The 14,853-nt window shown below is 36.9% G+C and overlaps 1 protein-coding gene across 5 annotated transcripts in view; it reads right to left on the bottom strand.

The window, feature by feature from the left end:
• Positions 1-1,282: 1,282 nt before the first annotated feature.
• The window catches only part of LOC134845040 (brefeldin A-inhibited guanine nucleotide-exchange protein 3-like), a 35,684-nt gene continuing 22,113 nt past the window's right edge, over positions 1,283-14,853 (bottom strand). For 3 of the 5 annotated variants that reach the window (XM_063861874.1, XM_063861880.1, XM_063861907.1), the window contains 12 exons: positions 13,298-14,730; positions 13,071-13,085; positions 7,890-8,182; positions 6,899-7,252; positions 6,363-6,750; positions 5,867-6,110; positions 5,223-5,685; positions 4,960-5,075; positions 4,576-4,774; positions 4,112-4,228; positions 3,749-3,769; positions 1,283-1,972 (listed from right to left, as the gene is read on the bottom strand). In XM_063861874.1, coding sequence (XP_063717944.1) covers positions 1,724-1,972; positions 3,749-3,769; positions 4,112-4,228; positions 4,576-4,774; positions 4,960-5,075; positions 5,223-5,685; positions 5,867-6,110; positions 6,363-6,750; positions 6,899-7,252; positions 7,890-8,182; positions 13,071-13,085; positions 13,298-14,730 — 3,892 coding nt within the window. In that variant the 3' untranslated portion in view covers positions 1,283-1,723. The remainder of the gene's footprint in view (positions 1,973-3,748; positions 3,770-4,111; positions 4,229-4,575; positions 4,775-4,959; positions 5,076-5,222; positions 5,686-5,866; positions 6,111-6,362; positions 6,751-6,898; positions 7,253-7,889; positions 8,183-13,070; positions 13,086-13,297; positions 14,731-14,853) is intronic. The other 2 variants (XM_063861899.1, XM_063861892.1) reach the window with 2 other exon arrangements.

The following is a 14,853-nucleotide window of genomic DNA, read 5'->3' as shown; positions in this document are numbered from 1 at the left end:
AGAAAATTTTAATACAGTGCTGATTTAAATCAACCGGACAAAACGAGCTAAGCTTGAAATTTAAAACGCGTTTTTCTCAAATTGGGTTGAGTTTAGGCGAAAGCTTATGAAGACAAAACTTGCTTAAATTTTTAGCAGAATTGATATGGTGTAAATTGTTTAGCGAAATTCAGGTCAAAAATTTTACCCCAAAAATGGGTCATTTTGGCTTTTCTTAGTTAATCAAAAATTACGCCGAAAATACCCAGTCGATCACAGACATATTTATATCAAAGTGAGCCCCTTACGTAGCCCAACTCATTTTAACCAGGGTATAATCTCCAAAAAAAAATTGCAAATTATTTAAAAATTGTTTTTAAAAAAAAAGTTGGTATTTTATACAGTAAAAACGACCTTTTTTGTCTATCAAACAAAAATAAATTAACTTATACAATATTTTGGAGATTATACCTTCTTAAAGTTTGTTGGGCTACGTAAGGGGCTCACTTTGATATAAATATGTCTGTGATCGACTGGGTATTTGTGTGATCGACTGGGCGTAATTTTTGATTAACTAAGAAAAGCCAAAATGACCCATTTTTGGGGTAAAATTTTCGGCCTGAATTTCGTTAAACAAATAACACCATATTAATTCTGCTAAAAATTTAAATAAGTTTTGTCTCCATAAGCTTTCGCCTAAACTCAACCCAATTTGGAAAAAACTTGTTTTAAATTTCAAGTTTAACGCTTTCGTCCGGTTAATTTAAATCAGCACTGTATTGTAAGTATAATAGATGCAGATATAACAGCTGCAGATATAAAAAATTTAGTTATTTGTTTTTCCGTTCTTGTAAATTGGGGTTCTTAAAACATTAAATTTGTTCCAATCCGCCTTTGATCCGGCATTATTTTCATTCATCTGCTTATTATCTAATCGGGAAATATTAACAATAATGGCCTCGAATTACTTGCTTACTTAGCGATTTTCGCAATTTCCCTGAGTTTTTTGAATACTGTTGTATTGGCGGAAAATAAGCCAAAATAAATGTCAAGCATTTGGTCCCTCCAGCATGAGGGACGCCACCGTGGAGTTTGCCTTCCTATTAACAAAGGAAATGAACTGAACTTGAAACCAAATCAAAAGTCAAACCGCGAAAAACTAAATTTGAGCCTGAACAAACTATAAGACTTTTCTTGAAAAACAGATCATCACGACCTATATAAGAGTCTGAACTACGTTCATCGACCCTTGAAAACCTTCCTCAATAGTTGTCGTCACTACGTTCAGTTACACTTGAACACATTTCGGATATATTGAATTGGAATCACCTATATAAAGCAATTCGGAAATCATAAACATAGTTACATCAATATTAACATTCTATATAAGATTTCATTTGTAGAATTTTAAATTAAATTCAAAAATTGTTGACCTTATTAACTGCACAAATAATAGCATAATAATCTGAAAGAAACCCCAGAACATTCAACAAAATATAACATTTTAAACATATTTACATTACTTTGTTGTAACATATTAATTCATGTACTATGGAATGATGATAGTTCTATAACGTATTCTACACCATTTTTAAGCTGAAACTCAAGCTAGAAAACACCAAGATGCTAAAACATGAAACAGCATCAAAATATGGGATGATTTCTCTACTAGCTACTTAGTAGTTTACATAAAGCATCCGTTTTTTTATTTGCTTTCACACAAGTTCAGTTCGAGCTCGGAGTTCTAAACGAAGTTGTATATGCGTGAAATTCTGTTCATGTAGTCGAAAACTGCCTGTCTGACGAGGGGGTTGGTCACGTGACACATGAGCTGGTTGATGACAGGGAAAGTAACTGGGAGGAGGTCTTTGAAGAGGGGATCGCTGGGAAACTGAATGAGTTGGATCATGCCGGTGATCATCTCAGTCCATGCCTGGATCTTAGCATCCGAATCTCTGATAATGGAACTCTTCTGCTGCAAAGAGATCTCCATCTGAACACGCCACAGATAAAAGTTAATATCAATAATCACCAAAAAAAAATTTCCTGCGTCATTTAATCAAGTAAAATTAATAAACATAGCCAACATCAAGTTGGACACAGAAGCGACAAAACGACAACAAAACAGCTCCATAAATAGAAAGAAGGTGAAAATAAGCTTAGAAAATTAAGTTTGTTGCTATGCCTGAAGATCCTACGACTTGGAGATTTAGCACATCTGCTAAACAAGCCCTTGACAATTTACCAACACTAGCCACAAATGAAGCATGCTAATAAATTGTAAATGCGATGCAGCAAAAGTGGCATTAAATACTTATCGAAACAAATTTGCATGTAATAATTTAGAATAAAAACAAACTGGAGGCATCCACACTAACTTTGCATGTAATAAAGCATTCAGCCAAACTATGTATAAAATATGCATTTCAAAAAAATTGCGCAATATGTTGAGCTTGAAAAAATGTGAAATAGGTTTTTTTTCTGTGCTTTGATACAAATAGCTTTTTTCGGTTCATATGATCAATTTAAAAAAAGCATCAACTGTGTTGACTTATTACTACTAATCGAATGTCAAGGTACATGCTATCCAAAAGCCGTAAAGATGCCACCAAAAGTGGCACTAATATTTGCTACATAGGTTGGAAAAAAATAGTCTTACTATTGCACTATGCTCGCTAAACCTCGCAAGTGTAAAAAGTGTCAATGAACGCAAGAAAACCGAACGCAATGACTGACTTGAATTTCAAGTTTCAAAAAAAAGTTATATGGTCGTTAAACCTCTGAAATTCAGAAATAATTTATGATTGACACTTTTTTGATTAAATTATCCTAATGAGAGAAAACTGGATCAATACTTTTTTGTCTCGCTGATAATTCAATAAACTAAAAATCATTGATGTTTATCATGACCTTTACGCTTCCTGCTGTTCGATAGTGTAGCTTGCCATCCTTTTAACACACTAAATGAACTGAACGTGAAAAAATCGAAGTCAGACCAAAGCACTAAAAAAAACTAAAGAGTTTTCCTGTATCAATAAATCAACTCGACTAGTGGGCGGATCTAGGACTTTCTCGAGGGGGATGAGGGCAGATTTTCAAAAAAATTCGAAAATTTTGTCGACCTTTTTTTTGGTCGACCAAATTGATTTTCCGAGCTCTGCCAAATCACTATAAAACAGGTTTTTAGGAAATTTTTGAAAAATTTTACCAAAAAAATCGCATTTTTTTGCCGCGCGCTGCCCCCTCAAAATTAGTATATTTTGGTGCCAAAGTCGCCTTAAGAAAAACTTTAGAGTCAGTGAGCCAAAAATGAATACCTCAGAATAATACAAAGAGGGACCTTTTGTCTCGGCAGGGGGTCAAATCGCTGAGGGGGGTCCCTCCTAAATCCGCTGGTGAATTCGACCTATATAATTGTCTTCACCACATTCATTAACACTTAACAAAAAAAAAACAATTTTGTTAGTTTTTAAACGGTTTAATTTTGATTTTCATTTCGAGCTATATTTTTAAATTCAATTAGTTCTTAGGATTAATAAATGTCAACAAACAAAATCAAGCCGGGTAAATTGCGTTAAGAGGCGCTTATCTCGAAATAAATCCCTTCGAAAGATTGCCAACGCACATGTTTCCAATCATGCAGTCATGTTAACAGAATGATATCAATAAGCTTGATTAGATGTTCAGTTCTCTGGCTTTGTTGGTTAGTATAATGAGCAATCTTTTGTCATTGAAACTCATGAGCTAAAATTTGCAAATAAGTACTGACCAAGGTATCGTCAAGATCATCCTGAAACCACCAAACTATTCTTAAATTATAAACTCCTAGCCAGATATATTCCTCGTCTATGAGAAACAAATTTGAGTGCAGGACCATTCAATTTCTAATGATGCTTTCACGTACTTCAATAGGGAGCTTTTCTCATTTTTGAAATCTTGAAGGTTTTGCTGCCTCCTTTGTTTGCTACCAGCACTCATTAGAAGAAGTAACTGGTTGTTGCAAATCAAGCAAAGAATGTCCTGACCACAGTAATTCATATGATACATCATTTTAATGATAATAAGTTTAATCAATTGGTAAGGCTGGCATGCTACAAGACTTGACACAACATACTATTAACTATCTATGCACCTGTTGGTAGTTGTCGTCCGCAGACTTGTTGGGGTCGTATGCCGGATCCTTCATCTCCTGGAAAGGCTTCCTCACAAATACAGAGCGCGAATGTTGCACTTTCCTCTTTTTGTACTCCTTTAGAAAATATGCAATTAGTAACATCAAAAGCAAAAAGTATCTAACTTAGAAGACTTTTGGTTGTGAGATATAACTTTTCGTTGTCCTTTGAGCACTCTCTCCTTGGAGCACGATCTCAAAAGTCAAGATAAAGTTTGCCTCAATAGGGTTTAAATTATGTCCCATTTCCCACCGATTACTTAACAACTCATATTGATGAGGTTAGTATATGACAACGATCTCGAAATTGTTTGATGGTAAATCATTCTTTCTTCCAGTTTGGAGGAATCTGAGTTTTAAGAGCTGCAATTTTGACAGCAGAATATGTAGTTTTTCAAAAGATATAGTCAAATACAAAACAATACCTTCATCATGTTCTTGATGGTCTTGTTTGTGGCCACAGTGTACATCTTGGTCGAGTCCTCGTAGAAGTCCCCTGCGGATCCCTCGACAGACGACATTCCCACTGGCAAGGTACCCCATTCCATAGACTCCTTCTTGTTCGGCGCCCTGATTTCCATAGGCTCATCTTCCTCATTTATTGTCGGCTCGCTCGTGAAATCTCTGCAATGAACCGTGTAAAACGTCTTCATAAGAGGCCAAAATCGGTAGGAAAAAACCTTCCAAATGAAAAAAACTAACAAATTGGTAAAATTGAAACCGTTTTGCTCAAGATTCACACAAAAAACTACGGCATTACTAGCCTTTAAAAACAGCAGTGAACTTAAACTAGAGTTTGAAGTACTAACTTGAAGAGGAAAGACTTCTTGTGTTTCGGGAGGTTAGATTCGTCTGGGATCAAGAGGAACAGAGGCTGACTCGAGATCCTCTCCAAGTCCAGATCTCCTTGTTTGTCCAGATGCATCTACAAAAAATTATATTGCCTACATCTAGTTAAACTGAGGACTAACAAACTGCTAATTATCTTTAATAGAATTAAAACAACTGGAATTTCTTTAATAGCAAGTGGAAGATTGTTATTTTTGCGTCTCAGATACCCGATCAGCCTCACCTGCACATATGATGCGGATATCTCTGCACACATTGCGTACATTCGTTTTACAATCCACTCCATACCTGAAGACACGCCCACACAATGACCCCCTCCTCCCCCACTGGATAGACTAGTCTTACTATCCGACACACTCTCAGTTCCCCCTACTCCACCTTCCGTCTCCTCGGCAGGGGCGAAACTGAGCTCGGGTGCCGGCTGTTGTCCCGAAGACGCCGTCTCCTGTAGACGTTTCAACCTCTCCATCATATCCATTCTATTCTCCTGAGGAGACTTTTTGGAGCCCCTTTGCTTTGTCTGACCTTCACTTTGGTTATTAAAGGTGAAATTGGTGGGCGATAGGAGGTCTGGAGTAGCGCTAGAGTTGTCGCTGAGTTCACTGATTGACAAACGTTCTGATAGCTCGAACTGGATCGAAGATGTGGGAAGATAGTTAAGAAGGGGTTCCAGCTTCAACGTAGCTCTGAAAATATCCATGTGTCACTATTTTGCAGCTTAATTTTACATTTTTAAGCATAATAATGTTTGACAAAAATCTCCATTGGGAAAGAACACAAGTTTCCAAACATTTTAATAAATGAAAAAACAGTAAGATAGAACTTTTGAGTCCAGTTTTGTAAAAATGAGTTTCTTTGTCAACTCACTTGATGAAGTTCTGGGGCAGTTTGTCTGCGGATCTGATACACATCTCAGTAAGTACATGCATGTAGAAGGTGAAGCTAGCGCCCACTTGTCTGTAGAGATTGGCTGCCACCTCTATCTTGGCCACCTTTTGGATAAGGAACTTCAGTCCTGGTCTGACATCGAAGTCCGCCGCCATCTTGTAGGAGTCAAGCAGACATTCCAAAAGAATGTTCACCTGCTTCTTGTTCAGTTTATCCAGAAACACTGCAATGCATAAACAGCAACTGTATGAACTATCAAAAATCAAATTACATTTTCAATCGAGCAGAAAGACATCCACCACTCATTCAGATTTTAAAAAAACATCGTTCACAGCTGAACCATCTCTATGAGGATTGCAGAACCACAAAACTCGCCAGTCTAAAGCCTTGGCATCAAATGGCATCTTTAGGGTGTAGGTAGAGAGTAATAGTGAATTTCAATTCCTAAACCAGAAAACATTCTTAAAAAAATTACCAGGAAGTTTGCTGTGTTGGGCCGAGCCGCCTTCCTTTCTCTTTCCTCCCGATATCTGATTGGCTTCATCGATCGGCAACAGATTCTGCTCCGTCTCCGTAGCTTCACTTTTAGAGCCCGACAGAAGCAACAATCCCAGTGTCTGTAACAACAGCTGGTGAGACACCAATCCCACAACAATGTTTCTGAATGGCACCCTGAGAGTTGACTGGGAGGAGTCGTTGAGGTTAGTCGACGAAGCTACTTTTGAAGAGTCCGCTGTATTAGAAGAGTCATTGGGTGGGTAGATGATGAATACGAATGACCTGGTCTCATCTGCTTCTGGTTCCAGTTGAGTTGGAGTATTGCACGCGGCTAGATTGGCATACTGCGAATCCAAAAGGAAAACCTAAGCAGACACATAACGACGAATGAACCCCTCGGTCTTAATTTCATAGATGATTTTCGCCATCATAGTCAACGCTAGCTTTCGATTGATAATGCTCATATCCCTCATTTTTATTACCTTTTTAACAGCAAACACTTCTTATAGTCACCTGTTTTGCCAACTGTTGGAGCCTCTCACATTCCATCTCAGAGCAATCCCTCCTTGCCGCCACTTTCACCACCCCAATGTCCCCATTGAAGTCAATCGAACCTGGATTGAAATGCTCCATGAGTTTCTTCGCAAAACACAGTGATATGTTAACAGCCTGGCGCAGTCCATTGCAAGATATGGACCACATCTGCTCTGTGAAGTTTGGTCCAGAGGACACCAGCAGATGCTTGATGCAGGAGCAGCCCAGTCTAGCTACTGATTCATTAGGCTGTCCGACACATTCCACCAACAGGTCCAGCAGTTGAGTCAACATCAATGGAACGTGGGTCAAAGGAATTTTATTCTGCACGAACTAAAAAAAACCTCCTCTAGCTTTTAAACCCTATTTTATTCCTACTCATGGTAGCTCACGCGCTCAAAACGCAATTTTTTCATGTGTCGACAAAGAGGACATTCTTTTAAACACATTCTTAAATTCTTAAGCAAACAACGCAATTAAATTTAAAAAAACTGACTTGTCAAAAAAATTTCAAAGAAAAAAATCGATGCCCTTTCGAATTTCTAAGAAAAAAATAGCTGCCTTTAAAGCTCTTTGATTTTCTAGAACAATTTATTCTTGAAACTTTTTCAATAAAATTATCCCAATTTGAGAAACATGGGTCAATATTTAAATATTTTATTTCGCTGGGAAATCTGAAAAATAAAAACCATTTTCGAAACTAAAAGTCCACCAAGTTCTTCGTGACCTTTAAACTTTCGCTGTTCGATAGTGAAGTTTGCCTTCCTTTCAAGTAATGAAATGAAATAAATTTAAAAGTTAAAAGTCAAAACGCCAAAAATTAAACTTGAGCTTGCAAATTTTGAGACTTTTCTTGAAAATAAAGCAAAAAAACTCATCGCGACCTATATAAGAGTCTGAACTACAACCATCGACTCTTAATAACTTAATAACATTGCACATTCAAAGGCTTTTCGATTAGGCAACTAACATGATTGATATGGTCGACAACTAGATCTGTTGATAGTCCCGTGGCATGTCTAAAGTTAGCCACCGCCGTCTCCCAGAAACCCCGCACACAAGATCCCCTCCTGAGCCACGAATGCAACATAGGCAACAGCAGATGAGTCACTGCAAACACTGCAAACTCTGGCCCTGGAATTTCTGTCGCTGCTTTGAGCAACTCAAACAGCAATCCCAATGTCTGTGGCTGGTACTCTTTAGGACAAGTAGTCACCGCACCAGTCAGGCCTTCCAGCAACAGATACCACACGCGAACAATACCTAAACAAGATTGCACCTCGAGTCTTTATCGGCATCTTTAAAATATTCACAAAAGCGAATCAAAGTTTATCACAACTTGCTGTACAAAAAAGGAAATAGATTAGGAAACAGGGAACAGTTTTCAAAACGAAAAAAAGGCCGATTCCTGTGTAAATAGCAAAAACTGTTCCGAAAAGATCATCTATCCACCATAAAAAACTTTTCTATCCAACACAGGGGCGGATCTAGGATTTTCTCGAGCGGGGGGCGGATTTTCAAAAAATTTTGTCGACCTGTTTTTTTTAGGTTGACCAAATTGATTTTCCGAGCTCTCCTGAAGCACTAAAAAGTCCCCCAAACCCCCCCCCCCCCCCAAATCCGCCCCTGATCCAACATAAAAAACATCCTGTTCTTTTTTTCGTATTTTGGATTTTTTGAGTGGGGGCAAGGAACTGTGAACTAATGAACCACATGTTAATGAAGGTTTCAATAAAACTAATATCTCTTAAGTGAACGTAATTGCCGGGCGAGGCAATTGAACTATTAATCTGCACCTTAATTTGGTCTGAAATTTTTCAGAACTCTTTTTCTCGACACTGATGCTATGTTTAGAATTATTGCACCCCGAATAGCGACCAATAGTGCTTGAATTTGACCCATTACGAGCTTTCCTTGAAGTATCGAAAATCGGATAAAAAACAAGAAAAGCGACATCCTTACTAAATTTTGAAAACAAATAAAACATTAGCGAAAAGCTATACCAGATTATTCAATTCCTAATTTTTGAAGGTTGAATTAGCTTTTGCACCACCACGATGTCTGCAAGTTGGGTTGGTTAACTCGCACAGCTTAAGAAACGAATGAAAATATTCTAAAGAAAACATACATCTCTTTCGCTCTTTGATCTAAATTCGTCTTAATTGCTAAAATATCATACCAAGTTTTTCTCGACATCGCGAAATCTATTTTGATACGTTTATCGATGAAGCACGATCTAAAGCGTTTTAATCTGATATATCACTCAACTTTTCAGTGATAATGACCATATGAAACCTAGTTTTGAATGAATAAAGTTTTTATTTGCGCTACCTATACGCTGTATTGCAAGTTTTTAACTCGGCTATACTAATAAAACTTGTTGTTCCTACCATTGAAAATGGGGAAGAACTTTGTATTCGGGTGTGTTTTAGTTTTTTCCACGCAAAATCAGGTACCGCAAATAATCACCGGAATGGGTCGAGTAATATATCATATTAAAGGCTTTTTCAGTCGTGATTCGAACGATATTAAAACATTCTTTCAATGTCGAGAAAAACCGGTTTGAAATTTTTGATTTTTTGGTCTAATTTTGAGCTAATAAGTGGCCATGTAGGCTTACAATAGCTTAATTAAGTTTGATTATAGCCGTAAAAACTTATTTTTTATTCAAGTAAAGATACTTTTTGGATTTTTTAGCGCAATTTTGGGAATAAAAATTGGAAATTCAAAAAAATTCTGGTTTTACAAATTTTCTTTCGTTTTTCCAGACATTTTTCTTCAAAAACTGCTTTCCAATTGACCTATATTTTATGAGTCAATTATTCCTAAGTTCTATTTTTTCGTTCAGATCTTTTTATCACAACATGCAGAAAAAAAATATGCAATTTGAACATTTTTTTTATAACTGTGGTCGGAACAGTCTGTGCTACTTGCACAGTAACCTGCTATCCTCCTTATAATTTAGTCGTTTTTGTTTGTGTGAATAGCAGGAGAGGGTGGTTTTTAACTGAAATAAGTTGTAGGGACTAATATTAATACAGGAGCGAAGCTGAACTTCAAAACATAAACAACTTAACCTCAGAAACAACCAGCATTAAATGCGCTTTAACTGGGTAGAATCCGTTCATCTATTTATAATTGCCAAATATAAAAATACAAATTAAACATTAAACGAAAACTCAATCAGAAAAATGCGATGGAAAAAGTGAACAGTATTATCACACAAGCTTTGATTGCACAATAAAATATGAGCACAGAGGCGAAGCTGCACTTCGCAACCAAACCAAACGACAGGAAAAAAATAAAGAAAAAATATATTGTTTTGAAACAAAAATCAACTGAAAACAATGATAATCGGCTGCTGTGCAAGTAGCACAGAAAAACCCGACAACATTCATAAAAACTACAGAAAAACGTTTTTCAATACTTCAATTTATTTTCGTTGTTTGTGCGTGGTGTGATGATAGAACCAACACGTAGAGCCTTAGCGAAAGGCATAACCGACAACAATTGTCTTCAAAAATGAATGACAAGAAAAAAAAAACGTTTTGCAAAAATTTTAGGAAATTTTTATTGCCAAGAAAATGCTAAATAAAGCTTCTAAAAGTAGTTTCCTTGTAGTAAAATTAACTTTCAAAACCTAATCACAAATTTCATATAACGAACGTTAATTGATCGTGTTACCCGCACAAAATTAGACTAAATCTCAAAAAATTCGACTACGACAATGTAATTTTTTTTAAGTAGCTCAAATCACAACTGATAGAGCTTGTTAAAGATATATCACTCAACGCATTCCGATGATTTTTTGTGGTACCTGATTTTGCGTTGAAGAAAAAACTAAAACACGTCCGAATACAAACTTCCTCGCCAACTTCAATGGTGGGAACAAAAACAAGAGACGTATACGGTAACCAACACGGAAAGCTGGTTGCTGTGCAAGTAGCACAGAATGTTCCTAGCATATTCATCAAACCTACAACAACGGGTTGTTTTTTCTTCTTCAAATTAGTGTCCTTTCATGTGCGTTAATCAAAAACACTAGCCTCAAATAAAACAGAACAGATGCTAAAGATCACGATTATAGCAAAAAGGCCACCAAATAATGAAGACTTTTATTTGCAAGATAGGTTAGAAAAAAAGACGGTTCGTACTAATTCACTAACGCTCGCAAGTAGATAAGGGACGTTCAAAGTAAGACTCGCTCGAAATGAGACAATAATTTATAAATTTCAATCCAATTTTCTAAATACTGGAGTAAATTTTCGACATTAAAAAAAAATCGTTCGAGTCACGACTGAAAAAGCTTTAATTTGATAAATCACTTAACCCATTCATATAACTATTTGTGGTACCTGATTTTGCATATGAAACGAAAAAAAAATTAAAACACATCCGAATACAAGTTCCTCCCCATTTTCAATGGTTAGAACAATAAATCTATAACTCTTGACTAGAATTGGATTCAAGCTTACTTTATTCTCTGTTGATATAGCTAGAAACTCATATATAAACATCGCATCCATTTTACACTAAAATGTGGGAATAATACCAAAGGGGAAAAAACTGAGGATCTTGTTAACTATTCCCCCTCCCCCCTATTTCGATTTTCAGAAATTCAACTTTGGCGGCCACATTTTCAATAGCTTAAAACAATTTTCAGAAAAAAAAATCTTCAAAATTTTCTTCGTGGGTATTGTAAATAGTGAGTAATACAAATACGAACGCGCGAAAATGAAAACCAACTTAATTGTTGACATTTTTGAAATGCATATTTTATACAGAAATGGTTGTCAAAAATAATACATGCATGGGGGGGGGAGTTAACAATATCTAAAAAGGGGGGAATAGTCAAAAAGATCCAAAACTGAAATTTAGGAAAGTATACTAATCGTTTACTACTATGCTTGCAAGATCAATTGTGCTCGTTTCATTAATTAACATGTCAAACAAACATAGCCAACAGACAATTGGAAAAGTGTCACTGGACTCAAGGAAAAAAATGATTTTGAGACATAGCCAACAGACAGTTGGAAAAAAAATAAATGAACGCAATTAAACAAAAAAGCTGACATTTTAAAAAAATCTCCAATTTCAAAGAAAAAATAGATACCTTTAAAGCTCCTTAAACTGCTAGAACAATTGATGATTGGCACTTTTCGAATACAAAAAAAGTCGTATTTTTTTTGTTTCTAACTCGAACGCTCTTATAAAAAATTTTACCTTTATGAATTATAACTCTGAAACAATCCATTATTGAGCTTGTCAACAAAAGGTAGCTTACTAATCCGCACATGAATTCAAAACATACATGCTAATTATTTCAAGAACACATATTTTTTTTCAATAAAACCTGGTACATAAGAATACAGTAAACAAAACCCATTAGAAAAGCACGGATGTGCAATACTCTTCGACCGCGATTTAAGACAACAACAGCTAACAGACAGTGGGAAAAAAAGACAATGAACGCAATTGAATAAAAAAAACACCGACTTTTTTTTGAAAAAATCCCCACTTTCGAATTTCAAAGAAAAAAATGGCTGCTCTTAAAGCTCTTTGAATTGCTAGAAAAATTAATGACTGGCACTTTTTCGATTAAAAAAACCCAATTTGAGAAAAAAGGCAATCAGAAAAGAAAAGATAAAAATAAGCTTTGAAAAATAACAACTTAACATCTGCCATAATCGAACCACCAACCTGGATATTTCGAGTCTAACATCCACCCATTTCCACTTTTTGCGCTTGCAATAGGCAAACAATAGCCTCCAATAAAGCGTATCGTAATTAGCGAGTAGTTTGCATTAACTAAATTTGAATTAATTTTAAAAAGAAATTGACAGTCAAACGGCAAAAAATTCAAATATGAGCGTGACGAGGCTTAAAAATTGAAAAAATCAACACCCTTTATTAGAGTCTTCACTAAATTCATTGAAACTGAAAAAAAATAATGTTATTCTACAAAAAGTGAGCAGATGATTGCAGTATTATTGGGGTGTTTTAATGGCTAACAAATGTGATTCGAATTAGGGTCTATGAAACTAATATAATTGTAGAGACCTGCCAACTCGGTTTATCTGAAACAATTCAGTGTCACAATTCACCCGAAAACAAAAGAGCTGTTCAGCATAGATAAATTAACACAACTTACCTGTGTACTTTTTGCCTGAAAGCAGACTTACAACTTGATTTAGAGCTTCTATGATTCTTCTAAAATTTCCTGCCTGAGAACTTAATGATGTTTTCCCAATTACATCGTATCAACATGGCTCAAAAGAATCATTTTTCCTAAAATTTTCATATAGCACGGAAAATACTTCTACAATTATTCCGCGGCAGCCACACATTTAATTGAAATTTTCTTCCACTCTAACTAACCTGTTTCATCGTCCATTTGTTCTAAATCAGAAGGCATGAACACTCCATAGACCACATTGACAGTCTGAGTAGTCCCCTGTTTGCTCCCTCCCCTCTCACCCTCCAATCTTGTCCCCTTGACTGTCACTTCATTACCACTGCTACTTCCAGTCTCAGCTGCTAGTCTAGATGTCAGCTTCACAGACCTAGACCCCCTGAACATCGGCTTCAGAGGCATCTTGTAAATGGAAGCCAGTATATTAGAGCAGTAGAGCAATCTCTCCAGCGCAGGCAGACATAGTTCAGCGGACTGAGCTCCGTTCGGATCCGTAATACTCGAGTCGTTCTCTGACGCCGAGTCGTCTTCAAACGGATCAAAATCTCCCGACCCTTTTACAAATTTCAAAAGACATAGTATGCAATCTATCGCAGCGTTCGCAAAAACATAGACATTGTCAGTATTTAGAAAAGCATCAAACACGTCAAAAACTGGTGATATTTTAGCCTCAATTGACCCTTCAGTTGGAAGCTGGCTATCTTCGTTCGAATGCTTTGTGACGCGAACTGCACGCAGTGAGCCAAACAAGGGTCTCCAGCCTGACTTAATGTTTTCCTGACAGGCTTCAACTAACTCACAAATAGAGCAAATCACTTGATCTTGGATATCGTCGTCGCATAGCTCCAGCCTCAGCATACTTTCGAAAGGTTTGAATAAAGCCTCGTGGAAATTGTAGTGCGCGTTTTCGGGACAGTGATTCAGAATCTCAGTTAGGATGTTATGAATTGATGACACTGCTTTCTTTGAGACTTCTGTGTCTCGATGACAAGATGCTTCCACGAAATGTGGCGCCACGATACTCCAAGCTCGCATTACATGCAATATAGGACGCTTAGTTCTGATACATTTCAGAATGATTTCTCCCATCCTAAACAAATGGAGCGCTGTGCAGCTTTTTCCACCGGTAGGAATCGAGCGACTTGACATAGTCGGAATTGCGATTCCACAGTCATCCGCTGGCGAAAGCTTTGAGAACAACTGGAGCTGAGACGCGAATCTAAGCTCCTTGAGGAACTGTAGCAGCGCCTGAAGATTTAAATGGACGGCTGCTTCTTCGTAAAGCTTGTCCACTTCCGCACTTAGACAAGCAACAACTTTAGCTGCATTAGTCGGGTTCAGAGTGCCTCCTCCAATCAGATTGCTCCTTTCCAGTCCAATTTCGACCCTGGCCTGATTGACAATGTCAGCCACACTTGAGTCTGGAATTGAGGACGAAGTTGACATTTGTGATACGTCGAATGAGACATCTCCGTGTTCTGAGTCGAAAGACTGATTGTGTTCGTTGGACTGCTGGAGGTTGGTCGACAGTGTTTTTACTTTTCCAAAAGTTGAGAAGTTTTGCACCGCTCCGTTACTGAAGTAAGCGCGCTCCAACTGCGCAATATATGCAGAGCATCTAAAACACAACTTCATTTAACATCTCCGGCACGAAAGTTTTATTTCAGATTTGAAAGCATTTTCATTTTTAGTAATAGCACAACCCTCAATAGCATAAAATAGGGGAAAGACAGAACAGAAA

Source organism: Symsagittifera roscoffensis, chromosome 1 (genome assembly GCF_963678635.1).
Source record: "Symsagittifera roscoffensis chromosome 1, txSymRosc1.1, whole genome shotgun sequence".
Lineage (NCBI taxonomy): Eukaryota > Metazoa > Xenacoelomorpha > Acoela > Convolutidae > Symsagittifera > Symsagittifera roscoffensis.
Note: the sequence above shows the minus strand (reverse complement) of the source record. Positions and strands in the feature narration are given on the sequence as shown.